The sequence below is a fragment of the Thalassophryne amazonica genome, chromosome 3 (assembly GCF_902500255.1).
Source record: "Thalassophryne amazonica chromosome 3, fThaAma1.1, whole genome shotgun sequence".
Taxonomy (NCBI): domain Eukaryota; kingdom Metazoa; phylum Chordata; class Actinopteri; order Batrachoidiformes; family Batrachoididae; genus Thalassophryne; species Thalassophryne amazonica.
The window spans coordinates 52,718,185-52,743,698 of record NC_047105.1 but is presented as its reverse complement, the minus strand read 5'-3'; the positions used below and the strand labels follow the sequence as shown (position 1 = coordinate 52,743,698).

Here is a 25,514-nt window from a genome sequence, read left to right as displayed (position 1 = left end):
AGTTCTTCAGTGACACTTTACAATAAGGGTACATTAAGTGACATTAGTTAATGCCGTAATAAGCATTAAGTAACAGATAATTAAGAGTTAATGTGTCCAGTAATGAATTAATGTGTTCATGTTCGTTAATGCTTATTACTGTATTAACTAACATGAACAATGGTTTGTGTCAGATAGTGCCATAATAAGCATGAACAATGTGAATTAAGAGTTAGCTGTGTTTACAAGTTATTAAAGGGATTCAGTATTTCTTAATATAAATGATTAAATAATGTATAAATTAATATGTTAGTTAAAAAGAACATCCTATGATAACATAGTTAAAGTAGACCTGCATTGAAATAAATGTGGTCAGATCTCAGAAAGAAATAGCTGATATGTATTTGTAAGACACTTATGAATGCAGTAAAGTAAATCTGCAAGCCAAAATTTGTAATTCAGCAGAGAAATCTTCATTTAAAAATGACAAATTTGCAGCTAAAATTTGGCCCTCAGCGAAAACTGTTTGTACATCTGGGTCATTGCAGTGACATCCGGCAGAAGACGGAGCGCTCCCGCCTTCAGTCCGATCCCACATTGAAATTGATTTTATCTGTTAGTAATGTTACTGTTATACATGTCCTGGTTTCAGCATCCAAAAGTAAGCTGCAATGAATGTGAGATACAGGTCTGCATGCTCAGATCAGCGGCGACATCGACAGCGGGCGACGTTCTTCCCCGACGCCTCGCTCTCTGCCTCCGCTGCGTTTACTGAGTCTGCGTGCTCAGTAAACGCCGAAACGGGCCACTCACATCGCCCCCGTGTCTGCTGTGCAGCCCGCACCACATCCCTGTCTACTGAATGGAGGTGCAGCCAACTTGGCAAAAGTCCAGAGACTACGCTCGCTGTTTTGATGCGGAGCGGCCGGTGACACCTGTTGCTGCAAGGACAGACTTTCCGCAGCGCCGCACGTCTCGGTAATCGGAGCCGCAGAGCTCCGTGGCCGCTGACAGAGGTTTATATCTTTTTAATGACTTGGATTCTTTGCGGGTCGCACCTCCGTACCCCGCGACGGTAACACCGGAGGCGAAAGACAGTAGATTTTCAATGCGACACCACTCATCAAACGGGCATATGAAAAAATCCTTCCGTATAAGACAAGAAAAAGGTGCAGATGCAAACTGACGTAAATCCACAAATTACAGAATGCATGCTGGGATAGTCTCTTTTCCCTGACGTCTCGGCAGCGTCCCGGATGTGATGACAGTTTTGCGGATGGCTAAATTTTAGCTGTAAATTTGTCATTTTTAAATGAAGATTTCTCCATTGAATGACAGATCTGGGCTTGCAGATTTACTTTACTACATTCAGAAGGATCTTATGTGTAAATATAACTCATTTTTTGGTCCAAAGATCTGACTGCATTTATTTCAATGCAGGTCTACTTTAAGTCTTAATTCAGGTATTTGATCCTTATTACTGCATTTATTACTGTACCATTCTTGTGTTTCCAGTTTATTTAAATTTGGTGCTGTACTTTCAACATTTCATTTTTTATTGTTAAATGAAAAATTGCATCTCTGCTTTTTGCAGATGATGTGGTCCTGTTGGCTTCATCGGCCGGTGACCTCCAACACTCACTGGATCGTTTCGCAGTCGAGTGTGAAGCGGCTGGGATGAGATTATATCGCCACACTGGCCTGGGAATGCCTCAGTATACACCAGTCAGAGGTGATTAAGGTGTCCTGGAAAGGGAAGATTGTGGTCCCTACTGGAGCTGTTGGCCCCGTGACCCAATCCCGGATAATACCCTGTCACACTAGAGGCCGAATGCCATCCGAATGAAAGCTCGGCCCACATTCCAGGAGTGTTGAGATGCATTTGAGGACGTCGGACAGCATTCTGAAAGCAGTCTAAATATTTGGGAAAATTCCTGTGGCTGCCCTGAATGTTTTACACGTGCAAATCAGATGAGGTGCAGTCGAGGGGGAAAAATATTGAGTGGCCGTAGCAGTGCAGTCTGACTGCAATCTAAATATTTGTATGACATGGAAATGGCATTCGAAGCATTCTGATCGCGTTCAAGGGGCAGTTCGAAATGATCCACCATTTTGAATCGTAGCTGAATGTCCTGACTGTGACTGAACGCACCATGAGCGCGTCTCGAGTGCTGCTGGATTATAACGCTATCAAACTAGAGCCCGAATTGCAGCCAAATGAAAATTCAACCCACATCTGAGGAGTGTCGAGGTGCATTTGAAAACGTTGGAAGGCATTCTCAGAGCAGTCTAAATAGTAGAAGACAGTCATGTGGCTGCCTCTGTTTTGCTCATGTTTAAAACAGTCATAGTGCAGTTGAGATGGAACGAAGTGCCATCTGACCACAGTCTGACTGTAGTCTAAACAATCAGATGACGTGAAAACGGCATTCGTGACATTCTGATGGTGTTCGGGGGGGGGGGGGGGGGGGGCATTTGGCATGTTTCCACCATGTCGAACAGTGGCCGAATGTCCCGAAGGTGCTTGAATGCACCACGAGTGCACATTGAGTGCTGCTGTATTATATTCTATTTCTTATTCCCTCCCAGAAGTGGCACCAATTGTGGTTCCTTTTTGACATTACGCCTGATTTCTGGTGCCTAGTGCTCATTCATACGAAGTGTGATGGGGCCCTAAGTGGTCAAAGATGAGTGACTGTCAAATGTTTCCTTTGATCTCTTTTCTAACATTTTTTCCTTATGACCTCATCAAAAATGTACTTGTAAATATTTGTTCATTGCAATAAATTTTCTTTGTATCTCTTCATGGCATCATTTTTTTTATTTTTGTCTTTCCTTTGTGATGTAGATTTTTGTGACCTTTTTTTTGCAACTTTGATTTTACATCTTTGTTTCTCATTGTAACATTGAATGTCTTGTGATCTCTTATGACATCATAAAACTTTATAATGATAATCTAGATAAACACAAAGTGCAAGTAGTTCTAAGTACCCTTCTAGTTAATGTGTTTTTAATTATATTTCCATATCGCTGCTAATGCATGACTCTTTTCAACCACAGCTACATGGTTCTGAACTGTCACTTAAAAGTAGTCTTGTGTTCATCAAATCTATAAATTTGTGAAGATTCTACGAGAAAGGATTTGTTCTTTTAATACAGCTCAGACCTTCAGAATAACATCAAAGACCAGCGGAGAGGAAATAAATCAAAGTGACTGACCTCTGGTCCAAAAACACACCCAACCACATTCCACACAATTACAGACATAGAGAATGCCTCTGAAGGAAGTCCTGCCCGTTTATTGTGGGCTTTTTGTCAACTGTATCACCAGTAACAAGTTTATTTTGGCAGAACAAACTTTGTTGTTACCACATCAACTGGCTTCAAAAGACTTTAATACAATCTAATTGCCCACAATAAATATCAGTGATCACACACACAAAAACATCCTGCATAATCAGCTTTATGTCCGTTCACCATCTCTTGGGGTTTGGAATATATTTCAGTGAACACCGGGTAAGAGACAAGTCTGGATGCACACCGGACAGGTGGGCAGCATGGTGGCTTAGTGGTTAGCAGTGCTGCCTCACAGCAAGGTCGTGGGATTGTTCCCACCTGGTCTTGCCTGTGTGGAGTTTGCATATTCTCCCTGTGGGTTTCCTCCCACTAGCAAACATGCTTCTTTAGGGTCTTCTCCTTCTCTATCCCTGACCAAAGCAGTGTCCCTCCATCTGGAGTTGGCCCCGGGTGTTGGACTGTGGCTGTCCATTGCTCCTAATAGCTGGATTGTGTCTAACTGTAGTTAGGATGGTTTAAATGCAGGTGACAAATTTTGCAGTCTGAATGCACAATGTCAATAAAGACCCATCTTCTTCTTCATAATCAAAAATATGAACCAATGAGTTTCAAAGCATAGCCTTCTGCTGCCATCTAGAGGTGTTGTACCTCCAGTATTGTGGAGAAGTCATTTCTTTGCTCCAACATGCGTGAAGCCTAGGAAATATTATATGTAGTGGAGAAAGTCTGGAGACTCATACCGCTGCAAGGACAGAGAGAGAAAAAAAGAAAATGCAACTGATGAAAAAAAGAAGCTAAAAATAAGCCTCTGTTGATGTCAGGGTCATACAGCTGTCATGGAAATGCAAAGATTGTTGGCTACATATGAAAAAGTGGATTAAATGTAACCTCAGCCCTTCCGACAGATTTTGAAAAACTATAATTAAAGGTTTTCACTCTGAAGATGCTTTTTTTCCCCCCTTCAGTAGAGCTGGTGCTTTCATGTTCTACATGACATCAGTTTCCTTCAATCTAAGACGCCTCACTGCTCGCTTACTATTGATGCAAATACTGCTTGATCCCAAATATAAAACACAGTGTGACTCGATGGCCCAGGTGTTTGCAAATATACTATTTCATGGCTCAGCATACTTTGCTCAGTAAACCATTTATTCAAGTTTTTCCAACTAAAAAACAAAATATTTACAATATGATCACTAGTGCAGGTCTGAGCTCCAGTTACACTCAAAGATGACAACACTGAAACATGACACATACACACACCTATATATGTGTGTTTGTACCATGCAACAAATTTCTCAGTCCTTCATTGTCTTTCTCTGTAGCTTTATCTAGCACAAATTCACAATTCCACATGTGCACATTTCACAGAAGGCAGAAACCATTAAAGCTTTTTCACATGAACATTATTACTTGCAAAGTTCAGGAGAAATATAGCTTCATTTGATGTATTCTCTGGCTGCTTACATACCAAAACTGCTGGGTAGTGGGAATGACACCTGTACCTGCTTCAACAGATCAACCTCTGACGCTCATTGCATAAGCAGTCGCCTTCACTGGTGTGGCTCATTTCACTCAAAACATCCTTTTAAAATGCCAGTCTGACTTGTCCTTAATGTCTCCAGGTCACAGTTCCAGTAGCAGCTGTGATGTTGTGATTGAAACAAGACTCACTCCCCACTGTTTTCTGACACGTGTACCTGTGGCGGTGCTCCATCGTAGGCTGATCCTGTGAAATGTTTCACACCTCACAGAGAACAATGGGAAAATCTACATGAATACAGGGATGGTCGAGCTTGATGATTCCCTGAAAAACAAAACAATATTCTATCTCAGTTCGTGTGATTCCTTTTATTCATTCCTTACTCTAATCATAAAATGGCCAAAAACTAGCCTATAAAGCCTGAGCTCACCTGTGGAATAAGATTTTTCTGGATCCTTTTCAGTTTGGACTTTTTCCTGCCATTTTTTGTCACCACCGTCTCTTCATAGAATTCGTGGGCAAGGTCGCCATCCTCATCATAATACATAGAACTACAAGCCAGTACAGTTTGGAAGTACATGTCACAAGAGCGAATCTGTACCATAACTAGATTAACTGGGTTTACATTTCCTAGTTTGTACTCTACCTCCTCCTGGTGAAAACAAACGGTGTTGCATTCCTACAGCCTTTAAGACGTGCCAGGGATTGTTCGTTCCCCTCGCTGGCAGAATCGCCCCCAGCTCCACTGCCTGAGAAAGGCCAGACACCTCTGGACTTGGATCCACTTCCACCCATTCTCAGAAATAAGGCATAGTCTCTCCTTAAAGCTTCCACTCCAGTTTGAAGCCAGACACACTTAATTCCTGAAGAAAAGTCAAGTCCTTATAAAACAGTGCACAAAGGACACGTCCAGAGTTAGACATTCAGTACTAAGTGCAAGCAAAGAAGTGTGGAGAGCAAATTTTTCATTGATTCTATTTTGCAGATTCATAAATAACAAGGGATAATGTGCAGTTCTACAGTGTTTCATCATAGATCCAATCATGGAAACATTTAAGATTCAAATGTAGCGCCATCTAATTTAGGGAGCTGGATTGACCGTGTTACTGTTGAGACCATATATACCATTTCCCATTATGCTCCAGCTGAGACCATGTCAATTAGCATGTTTGTGTCTTACTTGTGTGCCATTCTGATACTGTGCTCAGTGATTATCTCCAGATTCCCTTGAGTGAAGCAGAGTATACAACTTCTCCTGCTGACTGGAAGGGACACCAGTTCCACGCAGGTTACTTCCCCAGCCAAGACCAATACCCATTTACAGTACGGTGGACTGGAACAATGCAAATTAACAGCCTTGTCCAAAGACACAGACAGGCAGAGAACAATGAAAGAATTATAGATTTTTGTGGTTGTGAGAGGAGAAACTGGAAATGGTGCAGCTTCATGCTGGAGGGGATGAGAGGATTGTTAAACAGGAAAACAGTTCAAATCTAGGCTAGGGGTTCCCATGCACCTTCTGACAAACAGCAGCAGAAATTTTGCATGTTTTTTGTTTTTAAATCCTCATTCTATACCACTTCCTTGTGAAGGTGTATAACTGGTGATGCAACAGACAAAAGTTGCACTATGCAGTTTCTCCAATCATAACCACGGAAGCCTATAACACCTTCAGAATTGTCTGGGTGGCTTCCCTCACAAGTCTCTTTCCAGCATGGTCACTCAATTTTTGAGAACTGCCTACGTGACACAGTTTTACCATACAGTACCATAGTGTTTGTATTTCTTAATGACTGAAGAAAATGATATCCAGGACATATTCAGTGACTTGAAAATGTTCATGTATCCATCTCCTGACTTGTCTGAAGAAACCTGGCTGTAAAAGTGATTACTTAATCCTTATATTTAAAATAAACTGCCCCCCCCCCCACCATCCCAACTTTATTAGAATGTGCCGCAGGCCTTAAATGCAGGTATGGATGTATATGAACAAATTAATTGAAGCTAACAACACAAAATGTGAAATATATTTTTAATAAAAATTAGTCAAACAAAATAATAATGATTTGCATGATCCTTAAACATTTAAAGGTGGCTATAGTAATGTCTTTGTGCACTGTCATCCTTGCTTTTCAGGAGTTTTGATTTCCTCTCAAAACACTTTGTTGTAGGAAAGCACAAGGCTTTCCAACTGTTTTATAATATCTGTGTCCGTTCCTTATTTTATGTTAGTTAAGTATTTGCTTTTGTTATCTGATTAGAAGTGCCTGGAACCTGGTTTTAACTGGTTCAAAGTCTCAACAGACAGTTAAAGTGTAGGTGACATGATATGTAATGTTTTTTTTGTTTTTGTTTTTTAGTACAGTATTTAAGACTAAAATGAAACAACAGTTTAAAATGTATCCTTTCCTAGTGCGCAGTTACTGAAGAGATAAATATTCAGATTTTGAACTGCGCATTCAGCATCATCAGAAGCTGCGCCTCTGGTGACCCAGGCTTCTCCCTTTTTCTCAGCATCCCCACAGTGGATCAGACATGATCCTGCATGTTCGAAAATGGAGTATTTGGAAATTTGTCCCTTCAAAGTTCTACTCACAACACCCTATAATGACAACATGAAACCAGGAATGCGCCAGCGAGTCCCGACATTAGATGAGTAGGAAGTGATATCAGCGCCGGAACCATTATTTTAACAGTCCCATTATTTTATGGATTTTTACAGGCTACTGACAGCCCCGTTTCCACCGAGTGGTTCGGGTCATAGCTGTACCGTATTTTCTTTGTCAGAACAGTTAATTTTCGCTGACAGAATCCGTTTGATTGACAGGTGGAACACTTCTGAGCACGCACACAGTGTCAGTGGCTTCTCCACTTGACACGGAGGCAAAGCAGACTATTTTCACATTATTTTATTGTTTTGTGGATCATGGAAATTTTGTCGCGTGTAGATTGAGACGTTAGGAGCAGAAGAGGAACTACTAGTGTGCCTAGACAGAGAGAGTAGCGTCAACTCAGAACATGGCGCCATTGTGGGCCCAACTGCACTGAACTACTGAATGAAACTTTGTTTTCAACATTTTTTAAAAACATTGAACCACATACAGCAACACATCCATGTACAGGTCGCTATCAAAATAAATATAAAAATAGTTAAGCTATCAAATTTACATAAATTTACGATTTATGATGATTTATTTAATTAATTTAAAGCCTGATTTATGCAGCTGCAGCTCTGTAACTCCGTGTCATACAATGATGTGCGTGACAGTTTAAAGTTCTCCGTCTCTGGATTACGCTTTGTTCTGAACTAATTTGACCCTCAACAAGCTTTTCTTTCTACAATCATCACCTCCAAATCAAAGGTAAGCTGCACAATTTCCTCTTTTATCGACTTTGTGCTGTAAAGATGGGAACTTTTCTGATCCATTTGCAATCAGTGCACGCACTGCAAAAACTATTATAATATGATGGCAGACGGAGGAATGAAAACAGCAAAGTGTCAAATCACAGCCGGCTGTGATTTGACACTTTGCTACTTTCACTGCACAGCCTACCGCGCACGTCAGCCTCTCCGAGTCTTGAGCACAGTGTGAAAAAAATAAATGATTGGACTTTTAATCATGGAAATGACTCCGGTCCCACATGCAAAGGTTTTAATGGAAATACATTGAGATCGGATGGGATCTGTTTTACAAAATCCATCCATCCATCCATTTTCTTCAGCTTTATCTGGAGTCGAGTCACGGGGGCAGCAGCTCAAGCAAAGCCGCCCAGACCTCCCGATCCACACACACCTCCCCCAGCTCCTCCGGGGGAACCCCAAGGCGTTCCCAAGCCAGCTGAGAGATGTAATCCATTATATACAATGTTTATTACTTGGAAAATAATACAAAAACTTTGGGACTTTTTTGTCTGGTGACTGCAAAGTGCAAATATCTGATTTATACGATGACTCCGTAACTCCGCAGCCACGCAGTGTTGATGTGGGCATGACCCTTTCAAAGTTCTCCATCACACTGGTGGGTGTCATAATGCAGTTTACTGCCAGATTAGTAGGGGGCATGGCATGAAGAACAAGGCAGGAAGCTGTAAAATTTCCTCTTTTAGCAACTTTGTGCTGTAAATGTGCGGCCATTTCTGATCCATTTGTAATCAGCGTGTGCACTGCAAAAACTACTATGATAGCAGATGAAGCAGTGAAAGCAAGTAAGTGTCAAATCACATCCTTTTGTGTCTGATTTAACAGGTGCACGTCCAGGCTGCGAGTCAGTCTTAGCACAATGTGAAAAAAATAAACGGTCGGACTTTAAATCAGGGAAATTACTCCGGTCCAGCTTTACTCAAATCAGCAAGTGTCAGAGCGCTGAACTACCTCTATTACTGTGCACGTCCAGACTGCTCAGGGTTTTTAATGGCAATACACTGCGATTGGACAGGACAATTTAGCCGACGTGAGCAAAAAATCTGTTCTGCAAAATCCGTTATATACGGTGTTTATTACATGGAAAATAATACAAAAACTTTGGGACTTTTTTTGTCCGGTGACTGCAAATATCTGGTTTATACGATGGCAGTTTAGGTGAATTTTACTGTACATGGGACTGAACAATAAATTTACCTCTCAAACCTTTGACGATGAAGTCGGCTTCCATCCCACACAGCTGACTTTATTTTCCCAAATGTTTCTTCTGTTCAGATCTGAAGGGAATCTGTACATCTTGAAGCCCTTGTTGTGTCTATTTGTGCATCCAAATGCACAACCTGGCATTTTCAGCAAATAAATAAATAAAATTGTTGGATTTACATGCAGACACATTAACAGCGAACACAGGAATCACGTGACCGATTTTTTTTTTTACTCATGTCGCCACTCTCTCTATCTAGGCACAACTAGGAACTACAATTCATTTAACTTGCAGCACAAAGTGGCTCGCGGTGGAAAAAGATCCATTCACAGGAGAGACTTGATCCACAATGAACTGACTACACCTGTAGTTGACCGTGCCAGCCGCGGATCAGTACAGCTGAGACTTGACCCATCATGGACTTTTCTTCAGCCAGAACAACAAATTAAATTATTTTCAGACGTTTTCATCAGACTGAAGATGATCTCACTGGATATTTAATAATAATGTGTTACATTACTAACGTACAGTACACTAACTGTATTCAAGAAGGAAACATTTATTTTAAAAATAGCTGATATTTTCAGTCCCTCGTGAGGTTTTTCAGATTTGAAATGTATGTACGTTTCTCAGAAAAAAAAAAAAAATCACTAATAAAAAATCCACACATCATCACTTTTTTCTGATGTCACAGATAGTAAAACTTTTTTTAGCAGCTGATTAGACGAAAGACCTGTCAAAAAAAGTACCACCTCCACCCTTCCTGCATTATTTATTTCATTCTCTCTTTTTTTTAGAATCACCATTCTGTGTTCTGAGCTCTGAGCTCTTGCCAATATCATCACTGTTGTCAGACTGTCTTTTTTTTCCTATAAAAAAGTTTCACTGCCATTACGCATGTGCAGGCTTCAGATATAGGGAGGGCTTCCCTCTGTCTGTGGGGAGCCAGTAAGATTAGGTTTTTGAGACTAAAACCCACTCACTGTACTGCCTACACTGTCTCTTACAAAAGCTACTTGTGGGCCATGTTCGGGGTCTCTCAGAAGCTGTGTCTCTGGCCTGTTTTTCAATGTGACTTTCAATAAACTCAAATTGAGGAATATATCAATTTTGTTCTTTGTAAGGGACAGTATTACAATAAGAGCTGGGGAGTTTTAACACAACCAAAGGGACTATTATATATTTAAATAGTATGTACCTTATAATTTATACAAGCATTCTGACCCTTCTTCTAGATATTTTTAAGAAACTTCATCATCTCTGTTCAGCAGGTCATTTATCCTTGTTGCGGAGACTCAACTCTGGCCCTCCTTTTCCAGGTGACACATCATTCACTGACAACCAGATTGTTCTAGTTCCACTTTTTAGTGCTTTAAGAAAAGGGAATTTGGAATTTTGGCTGGTCAGATGTCCAACATGAAGAAAGCTGAGATGTATGTTTTGGATGGAATGATTGTGCTGCATGAAAAGTCAACAGTGTATTAGTATTGTGATTTTAATCTAGCATTCAATGAGATCTTAGTTTCAACATATGGAGACAAAAGTGCCATTCTTAAAGCAGTGTTGACCCTGTAGAAACAAAACTTTTCAAAAATTAAAATAGCTGCATTAATGATAGATTTAGACAACAAATTCACAAGTCGACTGACTGATGGCCTATCTAGCATGATATCCGTAAAATAATTCCAAAAATGAACAGCACCTTATGAAAATAGTGAAAATGTAGAAAAAGGGCCTTTCAAAAATTAACACAAAGTTAATGATAGCCAACATAGTCACCAACCAATACCTGAAACACAAGCTGTTCTAAAGGGTCTATCTTCCACTATGTCCATAAAACGTTTCCCGAAGATAAAAGACATCAGTTCATATTGAAAATGGTGTTAACACTTACTGGACCTTCTGACATGAAACAAGTCCACTTCAAGATGTAAAACTTTGTTTCTGTGTGTATATGTGAAGTTAGGATACATATACTTAGAACCAGCAACATACAACCAAATGATTTGGTAATGTACTGACATTATCAACTCTACTTTTGGGAAAAGTGGATACAGAACCAGTTCATTCTGAGCACAAGGTTCAATCGCTACTTGACATGTGGACACTGACCAGATTTATTATTATAAATGTCTGCAGTTTTTACATATTTATCTTGTATGCCTAATTCAGTTTCTCTGTACAGTGCATCCGGAAAGTATTCACAGCACTTCACTTTTTCCACAATTTATGTTGCAGCCTTATTCCGAAATCGAATAAATTCATTTTCCCCTCAAAATTCTACTCCCAAAGTTTATTAAGAACAAAAAACTAAGAATGTACATACATATTGATATCCTTCGCCCCTTATGGAAATAATTCTAGCCGACTTCACACACTGTTTGACAAAATAGAAAATGTGTAAAGTACGAGGTCTGTCCATAAAGTATCGTACCTTTTTATTTTTTTCAAAAACTATATGGATTTCAGTCATGTGTTTTTACGTCAGACATGCTTGAACCCTCGTGCGCATGCGTGAGTTTTTCCACGCCTGTCGGTGACGTCATTCGCCTGTGAGCACGCCTTGTGGAAGAAGTGGTCCCGCCCCCTAGTCGGATTTTCATTGTCTGGAAATGGCGGAATGAAAAGGACTTTTTTTCCATCAGAATTTTTTCAGAAGCTGTTAGAGACTGGCACCTAAAAACCATTCGAAAAATTTATCTGGCTTTCAGTGAAAATTTTACGGGCTTCACAGAAAATAAGGACTTTAACTACAGGTTTAAGGACCCCTTTAAGGACGGTCGGTGCGCCGCGCTGCGACGATGCGGCACAAACCACTGGATCATTTCTAAGCTGATGGCTCTGTGGATACGAGACCGCCGTGTGTTCGTTCTCTGGTTATCACAAGAGCTGGACAACAGCCATTTTCCGGCAGATTTCACTTTTAACAAGAGATTTTGTCATGGAAAGCCGCGCGGAGGCTTTGCGCGTCACGACCGATTCGCTGATGAAGCGAGACAAGGGAACACCTCCGTGTGCTTACCAGTCACTCGACTGGTAAGCACTGAAAGCCGAGATAGACATGTCCCAACTTGTCCTCTAACACTCCGAAACCGAGGTGTTCCTTTATCTCGCTTCATCAGCGAATCGGTCGTGACGCGCGAAGCCTCCGCGCGGCATTCCATGACAAAATCTCTTGTTAAAAGTGAAATCTGCCGGAAAATCGCTGATGTCCAGGTCTTGTGATAACCAGAGAAAGAGCACACAACGGTCTCGTATCCACAGAGCCATCAGCTTAGAAATGATCCAGTGGTTTGTGCCGCATCGTCGCAGCTCGCAGCGCGGCACACCGACCGTCCTTAAAGGGGTCCTTAAACCTGTAGTTAAAGTCCTTATTCTCTGTGAAGCCCGTAAAATTTTCACTGAAAGATAGATACATTTTTTGAATGGTTTCTAGGTGCCAGTCTCTAACAGCTTCTGAAAAAATTCTGATGGACAAAAAGTCCTTTTCATTCCGCCATTTCCAGACAATGAAAATCCGACGAGGGGGCGGGACCACTCCTTCCACAAGGAGTGCTCACAGGCGAATGACGTCACCGACAGGCGTGTAAAAACTCACGCATGCACACGAGGGTTCAAGCATGTCTGACGTAAAAACATATGAATGAAATCCATATAGTTTTTTAAAAAAATAAATGGACCGTTAATTTATGGACAGACCACGTAAGTTTTTTTTGGCTTCTCCCTTTTTCTCAGCAATCCCATAATGGATCAGAGATGGTTCTGCATGTTCTGAAATGGCATAAATGAATTACTTTCCTTAAAAATTCTACTCACATCACCCCATAATGACAACATGAAAAAGGTTTTTTTTTTTTTTTTTTTTGCAATTTAAAAAAGCAAACTGACAAATCACATGTAAGTATTCACACCCTTTTTGCAGTACTTTGTTGACTCTGTACTTTGTTGCAGCTTTAGCAACAATTACAGCCACAAGTCTTGAATATCATGCCACAAGCTTGGTGCACCTATCTTCAAGTAGTTTTGTCCATTCCTCTTTGCAGCACCTCTCAAGCTCCATCAGGTTGGATGGGGAGTGTCGGTGCACAGCTATTTTCAAATCTCTCCAGAGATGTTCCACTGGATTCAGAGTGACCATCAAGTTCCTGGTCATCTCCCTGACGAGGGCCCTTCTCCGCTGATCGCTCAGTTTAGATGGGCAGCCAGCTCTAGGAAGAGTCCTGGTGGATCCAAACTTCTTCTATTTACGGATGATGGAAGCCACTGTGCTCACTGGGACCTTCAAAGCAGCAGAAATGTTTCTTTACCCTTCGCCAGATTTGTGCCTCAAGACAATCCTGTCTCAGAGGTCTACAGACATTTCCTTTGATTTCATGCTTCGTTTGTACTGACATGCACTGTCAACTGTGGGGCCGTATATGTAGACCGGTGTGCGCCTTTCCAAACCATGTCCAATCAACTGAATTTACCCCAGGTGGACTCCAATTAAGCTGTACAAACATCTCAAGGATGATCAGTGGAAACAGGACGCACCCTAGCTCAATTTTAAGCTTTATGGCAAAGGCTGTGAATACTTTAGGCATGAGTTCTTCGTTTGTTTGTTTTTTTATAAATTTGCAAAAACCTAAAAAAAAAAAAATCACATTGTCATTATGGGGTATTGTGTGTAGAATTCTGAGGAAAAAATGAATTACATCCATTTTAGAATAAGGCTGTAACATAAAATGTGGAACAAGTGCTGTAAATACTTCCGGATACACCGTAAAAAAACCTGCAAATTAATGAATTCAAAACCCCACTGAGACAATGATTTTGACAAATGCAAATAAAACTGAACTAATCATTATGTTGTACATACTTACAATGGCACAGAATCACATAGCAGTAAAATACAACCCCTGGCAAAAATTATGGAATCACCGGCCTCGGAGGATGTTCATTCAGTTGTTTAATTTTGTAGAAAAAAAGCAGATCACAGACATGACACAAAACTAAAGTCATTTCAAATGGCAACTTTCTGGCTTTAAGAAACACTATAAGAAATCACAAAAAAAATTGTGGCAGTCAGTAAAGGTTACTTTTTTAGACCAAGCAGAGGGAAAAAAAATATGGAATCACTCAATTCTGAGGAAAAAATTATGGAATCATGAAAAACAAAAGAACGCTCCAACACATCACTAGTATTTTGTTACACCACCTCTGGCTTTTATAACAGCTTGCAGTCTCTGAGGCATGGACTTAATGAGTGACAAACAGTACTCTTCATCAATTTGGCTCCAACTTTCTCTGATTGCTGTTGCCAGATCAGCTTTGCAGGTTGGAGCCTTGTCATGGACCATTTTCTTCAACTTCCACCAAAGATTTTCAATTGGATTAAGATCCGGACTATTTGCAGGCCATGACATTGACCCCATGTGTCTTTTTGCAAGGAATGTTTTCACAGTTTTTGCTCTATGGCAAGATGCACTATCATCTTGAAAAATGATTTCATCATCCCCAAACATCCTTTCAACTGATGGGATAAGAAAAGTGTCCAAAATATCAACATAAACTTGTGCATTTATTGATGATGTAATGACAGCCATCTCCCCAGTGCCTTTACCTGACATGCAGCCCCATATCATCAATGACTGTGGAAATTTACATGTTCTCTTCAGGCAGTCATCTTTATAAATCTCATTGGAACGGCACCAAACAAAAGTTTCAGCATCATCACCTTGCCCAATGCAGATTCGAGATTCATCATTGAATATGACTTTCATCCAGTCATCCACAGTCCACGATTGCTTTTCTTTAGCCCATTGTAACCTTGTTTTTTTTCTGTTTAGGTGTTAATGGCTTTCGTTTAGCTTTTCTGTATGTAAATCCCATTTCCTTTAGGCGGTTTCTTACAGTTCGGTCACAGACGTTGACTCCAGTTTCCTCCCATTCGTTCATTTGTTTTGTTGTGCATTTTCGATTTTTGAGACATATTGCTTTAAGTTTTCTGTCTTGACGCTTTGATGTCTTCCTTACTCTACCAGTATGTTTGCCTTTAACAACCTTCCCATGTTGTTTGTATTTGGTCCAGAGTTTAGACATAGCTGACTGTGAACAACCAACATCTTCTGCACCATTGCGTGATGATTTACCCTCTTTTAAGAGTTTGATAATCCTTTGTTTCAATTGACATCTCTCGTTGGAGCCATGATTCATGTCAGTCCACTTGGTGAACAGCTCTCCAAAGTGTGATCACTCCTTTTTAGATGCAGACTAACGAGCAGATCTGATTTGATGCAGGTGTTAGTTTTGGGGATGAAAATTTACAGGGTGATTCCATAATTTATTCCTCATAATTGAGTGATTCCATATTTTTTTTCCCTCTGCTTGGTCTAAAAAAGTAACTGTTACTGCCACAATTTTTTTTTCCTGATTTCTTATAGTGTTTCTTAAAGCCAGAAAGTTGCCATTTGAAATGACGTTAGTTTTGTGTCATGTCTGTGATCTGCTTTTTTTTTTCTACAAAATTAAACAACTGAATGAACATCCCCCGAGGCCGGTGATTCCATAATTTTTGCCAAGGGTTGTATACATATGACAGCTGACATATGAAACTGGATTATAACATAACTGACATTTATATGCAAGTGGGTAAAAGTCAAAATTATGTGAAAACACGCCAAAATTAAAAAAGATCAGAAGCACATGGGGAACAGTAGCGCTGAATTTAATGTAAATAAGCCTCATCAATGAAAAGTTTTGATTGGAAAGGTAGCAGTTTGTTTAACTTGACAAAAACAGACTTAACACTGCTGTCAATCAATATGTCCAAATTCTATTCGTACGTAGCGCAGCTTTGTTCGGGTTAGAGGTTATGGTTAAGATTAGTGGTTGTGCTTAATGTACTTTAGGAATATACTTATTAAAAGCAAATACATACAAGTACGTAACCTCGTTATCCCGTACGAATACGGCTACGAACGGATAACCACTGCCTTTGTTAAATGAACCACATAAACTAAACGTTTGAAGTACATCCAGGTCGTTGTGTATTTTAACTGTCCTAGTCTACTCGTATCATCTACCAACTCGAGACTTGATCATAGCGCTGAGCTGACCAAGCTAGCTACGAGTTGGAAGGTGATATGCTAGCTTTACGGGAAGCCAACCAAAACAAAACGTTACATGCATCAAATCGGAATGAATTAACATGACATCAATATCATTCATTTTGCTAAATAACACAAACACTGCTACGTTTTTATAAGCCACGCGACGGGTTATTGTGGCGAATATTTACGTAATTTTTTTTTTTAAGCTAACATGTTAGCTTCGCACACTGACGGATGTTAGCTACGGCTACTAAAAGGCAACTCGCTACCGCAAACATCTTTGTCTACATCAAGTCAAACGTCTCGTCCCAAAACTATAAAACTTAATTCAATGAAAGACGTGATCAACATCAATATCGTACCTTATCCTAAGCAGATAACTCGTCAGGCACCCGCTAATATTGACTTTTATTGCGAGCATAAGCCATTCAGATTTTAACACAGGTGACCAGGTAATCTTTCAGACAGCAGGGGGCGCTGTTTCCCCGCAACGCACATTCAAATCACGCAACTCAAACGATGAAACACAAAGGACGGTTTTAATAAAGGCAGTGCACATTTTAACACTTCAAGTTTGTCAACATGTTCCATTTTTATGCATAGACTGAAAAGAGTGAACAAAGAAAAAAGTGACATTTTATAAGAGACAAACAGCTACTGAACAAACATAAGGAATGAAAAACAGGTTGCAGTCATATAAAATGAAAGATTTCAGTCAGAGTGACACCACTTTCTGAGTCATAAAATCATACAAATGTCCACACGTCAGTCATACTCATTAAAAATAATAATAAAAAAAAATAAAACCTGCACCCATTAGTAGTGTAGAGTACATGGCAGACTGAGTCAAACAACCCAAATACCTTTCAGCAACAAATGTGTTTTTAACTTTCCTTTCTGCACATCAGGTAGAAAAATAAAGCAGAAAAGATACACACTTCATTTTAATGATGATGACTTATCCCGATGAGATTTTTTTTTTTTTTTCTCATCTTCACTAATATTCTCTGTCAAGTTAAAGTAACACAGCTGAGGTGTATTGGATATCTAGACTGTGTCCAGCAATTAAAGACATTACTGGACAAAAACCGTGTCTAATCTGCCAGTCTTCAACTCATTCTCTCAGGCACATCAGACTCTCCAGGTGTAAGGCACTTCTCAACTCTCGCATCATGTCACACGCACATTCGCAGCCAGCGTTCTCCTCATTGTCTTGCGCCCTTCCACTCTCGCGTACACCCAAGAGGCGTTTTGATTCGTGTTCTCTGGGGGTTTTTTTTTTGGATGCAGTCATCTTGAGGTTATGATCCAGTCAAGAGGTGCATGTTTAACCCCAAACCAAGAGTTCTCTCAGCCTGGGGTGGAGCCGGCCAATGCCTCCTGCATCTTGGTGCGGGCCAGAGCGTAGCGCTGCACTATCTGCTTGATATGCTCATCTTCTTCACGCTGCAGGATGCGCAGGAAGTTATTTAACTCTGGCGTGGAAAAGGCGTGCCACTGCAGAGAGGAAAGTGCATTAATGTACATAAAACATAAATTAATCTTGAGACATTTTAGATTCTGTATTGCAGCACACAAGATGCACTCACATTGACCTCTCCAGTTTCATTCTCTTTCAGCACAAAACTGAGGACTTTCTCACTGGGTCCAGCACACAGGCGCAGATGGAGAGGACGGTCATCATCCGGCAGCTTACGTAGATAAACTGGTGAAATTAAAGGAAAAAGGACTCAGTTTATAGTGTGAAAACAGATTTTTTTTTTTTTTTAAATGACCAAGGACAAAGAAGTGAAAGGAAAACTTCACTTTTACAACCCCTGGCAAAAATTATGGAATCACCGGCCTCGGAGGATGTTCATTCAGTTGTTTAATTTTGTAGAAAAAAAAAGTGGCAGTCAGTAACGGTTACTTTTTTAGACCAAGCAGAGGGGAAAAAAAAATATGGACTCACTCAATTCTGAGGAAAAAATTATGGAATCATGAAAAAACAAAAGAACGCTCCAACACATCACTAGTATTTTGTTGCACCACCTCTGGCTTTTATAACAGCTTGCAGTCTCTGAGGCATGGACTTAATGAGTGACAAACAGTACTCTTCATCAATCTGGCTCCAACTTTCTCTGATTGCTGTTGCCAGATCAGCTTTGCAGGTTGGAGCCAGATTGATTCCGTATTTTTTCCTCAGAATTGAGCGAGTCCATATTTTTTTCCCTCTGCTTGGTCTAAAAAAGTAACCGTTACTGACTGCCACAATTTTTTTTCTTGATTTCTTATAGTGTTTCTTAAAGCCAGAAAGTTGCCATTTGAAATTACTTTAGTTTTGTGTCATGTCTGTGATCTGCTTTTTTTCTACATAATTAAACAACTGAATGAACATCCTCTGAGGCCGGTGATTCCATAATTTTTGCCAGGGGTTGTATACAACCTCATTCATATTCAAACATTATAAGCGTTAACTCAGAGCAACCCTCAATAACATGGACTGGGTGCTGGATAGCGCTGTAGAAACCACTGGCTTAGCTGCCTTGGTTGACAAGGAAAGGTTTACCAACACTGGCATTGCAGACAACGCTGTGATCGTTGAGGAATCAATGACTCCTTGATTCCAACACTTGAGAAGCTGAGTGAGAAATTGGGAGTGTCTGGCTTTGTAATAATCCTGGATCAAAACCAACACCCAAGGTTTCAAGGCCTTCCTGTACTCGGCCATCAGAAGTGCATTTGTATGCAGCAAAAGTGTTGAATGTTTAGAGATTCATGTTTCTCTGCTGTGACAATCCCTCTGGGTCTTCAGCTTTTGAGATCAAGAGATGCCCTGGAAGAGCTTATGGAGTCAAGAGGTTGCTGGACAGAAGTGGTTGAAGATTGTTGATATCTTTGCAGGAGACCAAAGGTTCAGGTCTTTTGATTCGTGATGTTTGCTGTCTTACTCTGTGGTTGTGAAACATAGATATTAACCAGTATATTAACTGTGGGCGGCACATTCGATTAGTGATTAGCACTGGTGCCTCACAGCAAGAAGGTTGTGGGGGCGTTTGTTTTAAATAAACTCCTAGACTGGCTGCCAAGGTCACTCATAGATTAATGTCCTGAAGTAAATTTTCAAAAAGGGATATCACGCAAGCTTGTTAACACATTTTAAATGAACTAAGATTGTTTAAAAAGTGAACCTATTCCTTATTAGCTAAATGATAACATCATACCTTGATCGTGGCGTTCGCTGCGCTCAAACAGAGCAAATTTCCCGGGATTGTCGACCACAGTGAACTTCTTCAGCAATGCCTCAATGACCTCTCGTGCAGAAGTGCGTGAGCTGATGTGCAGATGCTTGGATGCATCTTTGGGCAGGTAGAAAGAGGTGCGGCGCTTTACACCACCAGCCTTCCTCCCTCCCGTGTCACGTCTTACGCTCCCTTTCTTTGGTGGTGGGACGGACACGGGGCGCACCAGCTTGAACTGCACTTTTATAAAGCCAGTGTAGGAACCATCTTTGTTCTGTTGAGAAATGCAAGAGAAATACACTGAATAACGAGCACTCACATTTAACAGCATGGGTGTGATGTGAAGCAATACTCACTATGTTCATGAACAGATTGCTGTTGATTTGAGCATTATATTCCTTCACCTTCTGCTGAATATCTGCAGTCGTCAACTCCTGTTTATTCAGTACAGTTTGTTCATCCTGCAAAATACGTGAAAGAGTTGCAGCATTAAACCACCAGGGGTCAGCGCTGACCTCCAGTCTCAACCATAAACGAGTCAGCAATACAAGGAAAAACAGCTATACAAGCAATTAATTTTTTTAACAAACTAATTTTTTAAAGCATGTTATGCAAACAGAATAAAATAAATACGATATCCTTACATACACACTACTATTGCATGGACATGTGGCTACAAAATGCAATAGGGAAAAGCATCCAATTCAAACACTAAATTATAAGATATTTGAAGTGTGTATGTGATGGTAATAGTGGTGAGACTCACATCTTTTATACAGAAGTTGTTACCCACTACTGTATACTTTGTTCAAGAGAGACTAACATGTTACATTTTCTTTCTGTACAGGAAGCACTAGTTGCATCAGTTTCTGAACTCCTTCTCAACGTAGTGAAGGCCAAAAACGATGATGTCTGCTCTGGCCAATCCCATTTGTTCCTCTTATCCTACTGTGGAGGTGGAGTTAAAGGAGGGGGAGAGGCAGCTGTTTGCTGAGACCAACGGTTCTTGCTGCATTCCTTAACTTGGTATTCATATAAAAATAGCCTCCACTCGACTAGCTCACAAGCGACAGACAATGGCCTCTCTTGTTTTGAAGACATATCCTGTGAAGTCAGATGCCTCATCACCCCCACTCTCCTAGTCATGCTTTGCTCATGCACATTTGGCTTTGAGCATCTGCAAGGCCGTTACCTCAATTAGGGTTCTTTCTGTGTTTACTGGTCGACTGGAATTTCCTGTATAAAAAGAAAATCCAAGGCACCTCCAGTACAAATCTCATACAATATGCCAGCTTTTCTCCCAGGGGTGTAGAGAAACTTGGAAAAACCATATGTAGCAGAAAACTGCAGCAAGTGCACAGAAGTTTGTCTCCCCCCCCCAAAAGACAAGATCATTTTCAAACTATTTGTTTTCCTCAACCAACGGTACAAAATTTAAAGATGTTCAGTTAATTTTAACAAGGAGTAATTTATCTCAACTTAAAAGCATTTAAATTCAACTTGCATCTGCCTACCATTGGTTTAAAAACAATTTGATAGCTGTTCACAAATAGCTATTACCATACCTGGCTTTAAACCATTTTAAAATGGTTTAAAAGTGGGTTTAGCTATTCGGTGCATGATCCAGAACTGTGTAAAACACATTCAAATCATCCATTAATTTAGCCATATGAAAATAACAGTTCAGAACTGGTTCAAAACAGAATCAAGGATTTTTTTAAAAAAAATAACTGAAATTGTAGTTTGCCAGGCAGCACATGGGAGTATTTGTCGTAGATTTGATTAATTTTCTGATTTGACAATCCTTCTCTGTGACACTCGACCATGAAGCTGTGAGCGGTGATGCAATAGACAAAAGCTGAACCATGCATAGTTTCACCAATAATGCCTGATTCACACAGAAGGAAATTATCTGTAGGCTTACAAAACCTGAGGACCCACAAGCACGTCGGAGGAAAAAAAAAAAAATCATAAATCTAACAGGTTTGGTCATACGTGTGTGGTGTTCAGCCACACAGTGAAGTCAACACACACACACAAACAGATTTCACACTGAACATTCCCAGGTCAGACAGGAAATCTCGCAAAGTCCTACTGAGGGTAAACGCACTTCAGAGTAAACAGATGGAGGCAGTTTGTGGACTATTTAAAACAGAGGGAGGAAACACAATACAAAAGGAAAAGGCGTTTTTTAAAGGAGTGGAGACAGCACAGCCAGACGGACTTTCTGGTAAGTCAGAACAGCTGTTTTGATTTTATTTTCCGCTCCGTACATCCATCACCTTGCTTCTGATTGGCTGCACGTCACATTCAGCAGGCTGTATGCTCGTTTGGGGTCGGGGGACACCACACACACTGCGATATCGGGCCAAGATAATCCAACATGTTGAACATCCCCGATTTGCGATCGGAGCGTTCCTGACATCCTTCCGAGCAGATCAGAGTGCTCTTAACACACTACACAAGGCAGGAATATCTGATAAGATTATCTTTAGCATCATCACAATTGTCGGGGCGTCTTTAAGATTGTCTGAAGGGGAAGATCGGGTCTGATATCGGCCTAATTATCTTGCCATGTGAACCAGGCTTAACAAACACAGAAGGACAAACCACTTCAGAATTGGTGTGTTGGTGGCTTCCCTCATTTGTCTCCTTCTTGCGTGGTCACTAAGGTTTCAAAAACTGCCTACTCCAGACAGATTTATAGTTCTTAATGATTGATGTAAATTAAGTCAAAGACATATTCAGTCAGTTGGAAGTGTTAAAGTATCAACTGACCCCTAACTTGTCCAAAGAAAACAGACTATAAAAGTGATGACTTGTATTAACAATAATCCTTATATTTTGTCTGTTCAATTACTTATGGCCTCTGGCAAACGGAGGGAATGTATAAAAAACCTAACTCCTACAGGGTTAATATTATGGACCAACAGGGAAGGGAACATGGCTGTACCACGATGTGGGAGGTATATCAAGTTCAATATATAAAAATGAATGATCAATTTGCTGGCCTCGATAACTGCCTGTCCATGCATGTCATCTGTGTTTGTTTCCATTGAGTCACCAACATTTCAATGATTTGTGCCGTTCAGTCCTCCTGTCTCCTGCAGGAGATGGAGTCAGGCCTGCTCTCTGTGGGGTAGGCACTGCAACAGCCAGCATGCAGCTGAAGCAAAGTGACCGCATTATTCCGCCCAGAAAATCTGGAAGAATACACCAAATTGGTTAACTTAGTTTTTTTTTCTTATGAAATATGAACCACAAAGCCAAAGCATACTGATCCAAATTTGTGTTGAATGAATTTCAACCCGTGAGATCAGTTTGCTGCACGCAAGTTTTGGCAATCAACGTAGCAAACTAATTACAAAAGCTGACATTTTATATGAATTAGTGTAAGATTTTACGGATAGGATGACCATCGATGATAATGCCTACAATGATTTTAAATCTGCACAAGGTGATGTCTTATGGTGTCATCATTTGGGTAACATCTAATTACTTTAAAAACTGACAAACTACTGAAAGAGGTCTAGCATGACATGTTGCGGGTGTAAATAATGTAAATATATACTATTTTACTCATGATTAGCTTTGCATGCTAACAATGCTAAAAGTTACCAAACTGAACGGTTTTTCGTTCATTATTTTCAAAAAGTAACAAATGTTTAGAAGTATGTACACCATGCAGGTTTAAATGAACTAGGTATTGTATGGAATGAATAAAGTTGAATAAAGTGTATACTTGTGCCATAATGTGTTTAAGGGTTTTATCATGATGTCAAATGAAAGAAAATGTGTGTGTCTATGCTTTGATGGGTGTTCAATTGATTTATGGTGGTTTTGAAATGATACAATATTATACGGTTTGATTAATGATTGAAATGTGCTTATGATGAATTGTATTGAACATGTGGAACTGCTGACAGGTGTGTTGACTCTCAAATCAGTAAAAGTGTTTTGGTTTAGGGTTTTCATAAAATATGCTTAGAAGTAGGGTGTAACATGGGACAGCCCCCCCCCCCCAAAAAAAATTCACTTAATACAAAGTAAATTCATCCAGCACGAATGACAAGACATGTAGTCCACATGTACATGTAATCCAGTTCAAAAGCATTTAATGTAAAATGAAAGTTTGTATTTACCCTCTAACCCCTAATGCCTTATCATTATATCAGTGGCATAACAGTCTTATGGCATCAATGATAATATTTTGATATTACCATTTATTGTGATATTCTCGGAGGCAATATATCATCCATCAAAATTTATCGTGACAGGCCTATGTGGAGTATTGTGTGCGAGTGTCATAGAGGAAGTAAAGCTGGATGACGGAACTAGTCCACCTGAGGCCGAGCTCATTACCGTGCCGTCTTCCATCAATGGGAGGAAACCCTCGTTCAATACAGCCAGAGAGATCAGTGAGTTGTTCTCCTTCATGAAAATAATAAGTAGCACACCACTTTGCAACATTCAGCAAAGAGTTGTCTTCATCCCCTCCCCACCCCAAGCCCATTCACTTTGGCTCCAGCCTCACGCAGTGAACTCAGATTGATGGGTAAAAACGTGTGGCATACTCAGTGCACAAATATGGACATTTAGGATCACTCCTTCAGTGCTTGAACCCTGATGTTCATCAAGCCTAACTTAAATCAACTTGTTTGCAAGGTGGGAAAGCCTGTCTACTTTTAAACGTGCTGTGAACGCACAACTGCTTTATTCTCGCTCACGTGATGGCATCTGCTTTGATTTCACTGCAAGTTTCTGTCAAGCTTCATGCAATTAAGTCTTTAAAATCAAAGTCACCCCAATAATAAATCTGTATTTTACATCATTACTTCAACTTTGCAATTTATCCAGAGTTCATACACAATACCAAGCCATGGAGGGAGTATGTGCAGATCAACCATGGTCCACACATGAGTGAGTTCATAGAGTTTGTAACAAAGATGGACAAAGGCAAAGAGGTGTGCACCAACACTGCTCTCTAAATATAGTTCAATGCAGCAAAATAAAAATCAGCCTACAATCCTTTCATTCATCAATTTTCTAAACCCTCCAGTTATGAGTGTGTGTGTGTGGTGTGTGGGGGGGGGGGGGGGGGGGGGGGGGGGGGGTTGGTTGCAGGCACCTATCCCAGCGGTCATTGGCTGAGAAGGTTTCTTATGATTTCTACATAGATGTAGGTTTGCCATATATCACTTTTCCAGTTCAGAGAAAAGGATAATTAAAAAAAAAAAATTTTGTTGAGGCTTTAAAAAATTACACACAGCATCATCATTTCAAATGCCGTGGACTAAACCAGGCTGTGGTGAAATCGTGACTGTAAAAAGGATATAAATCAATGTGAAGTTGTTTGAGATCAATAGTAGCAATCCTGAGATTGGATGAATGCAATGTCTACTTACTGTTAATCAATAAATGAAAACAGAGTTTAGCTGTGCTTTACAGCAGCACCCACAAAGAGGGTCAGCGCAAAAGAATTCAGACAAAAAGACGTATCAAGGATTTTTACAGTAAATACCAGCTATTTTGAGGTTTTTTTTTTCAAAGCAGTGTGGGAGGAATTAAAAAACGCAACATGCAAACATTCCATGACTCATTTGTGATTGAGAAACAGTGAAAAGATGAGACTAGTGAATAAATGGTGGGTGTGTTGGGAAATTTGACACGGTGTTGTCAGTAAACATGACTTTTGTCTGGCTGTGTGCCTACACTGAAAACACACATCAAAATCAAAATAAATACTCTAAACCTTTTTTTATGCATTGCAAAGTTCAGTGCAAATAAATAAAATGTCATCCCCTTCAGGATATTGACA

The 25,514-nt window shown here is 40.2% G+C and overlaps 2 protein-coding genes and 1 long non-coding RNA gene across 6 annotated transcripts in view; 1 reads left to right on the top strand and 2 right to left on the bottom strand.

The window, feature by feature from the left end:
- Window positions 1-3,453: 3,453 nt before the first annotated feature.
- LOC117506720 lies at window positions 3,454-24,781 on the top strand. Its single transcript, XR_004559536.1, has 3 exons — window positions 3,454-4,549; window positions 22,396-22,402; window positions 24,763-24,781. It is a non-coding gene; the product is annotated as an uncharacterized LOC117506720 (long non-coding RNA).
- tusc2a (tumor suppressor 2, mitochondrial calcium regulator a) lies at window positions 4,672-16,954 on the bottom strand. Of its 2 annotated transcripts, none has more exons than XM_034166289.1 (4): window positions 16,838-16,954; window positions 5,406-5,614; window positions 5,190-5,310; window positions 4,672-5,083 (listed from the first exon to the last, which is right to left on the bottom strand). In XM_034166289.1, exons 2-4 carry the CDS (start codon window positions 5,552-5,554, stop codon window positions 5,018-5,020), a joined length of 336 nt encoding a protein of 111 aa, XP_034022180.1. In that variant the 5' UTR covers window positions 5,555-5,614; window positions 16,838-16,954; the 3' UTR covers window positions 4,672-5,017. The 2 variants fall into 2 exon arrangements, with proteins under 2 accessions (XP_034022180.1, XP_034022179.1); XM_034166288.1 differs by lacking the exon at window positions 16,838-16,954 and adding an exon at window positions 9,378-9,415 and having other exon boundaries at window positions 5,406-5,622.
- The window catches only part of LOC117506718 (ras association domain-containing protein 1-like), a 66,984-nt gene continuing 58,463 nt past the window's right edge, over window positions 16,994-25,514 (bottom strand). For all 3 annotated transcript variants that reach the window (XM_034166287.1, XM_034166286.1, XM_034166285.1), the window contains 4 exons: window positions 20,053-20,157; window positions 19,679-19,970; window positions 18,065-18,180; window positions 16,994-17,972 (listed from right to left, as the gene is read on the bottom strand). In XM_034166287.1, coding sequence (XP_034022178.1) covers window positions 17,826-17,972; window positions 18,065-18,180; window positions 19,679-19,970; window positions 20,053-20,157 — 660 coding nt within the window. In that variant the 3' untranslated portion in view covers window positions 16,994-17,825. The remainder of the gene's footprint in view (window positions 17,973-18,064; window positions 18,181-19,678; window positions 19,971-20,052; window positions 20,158-25,514) is intronic.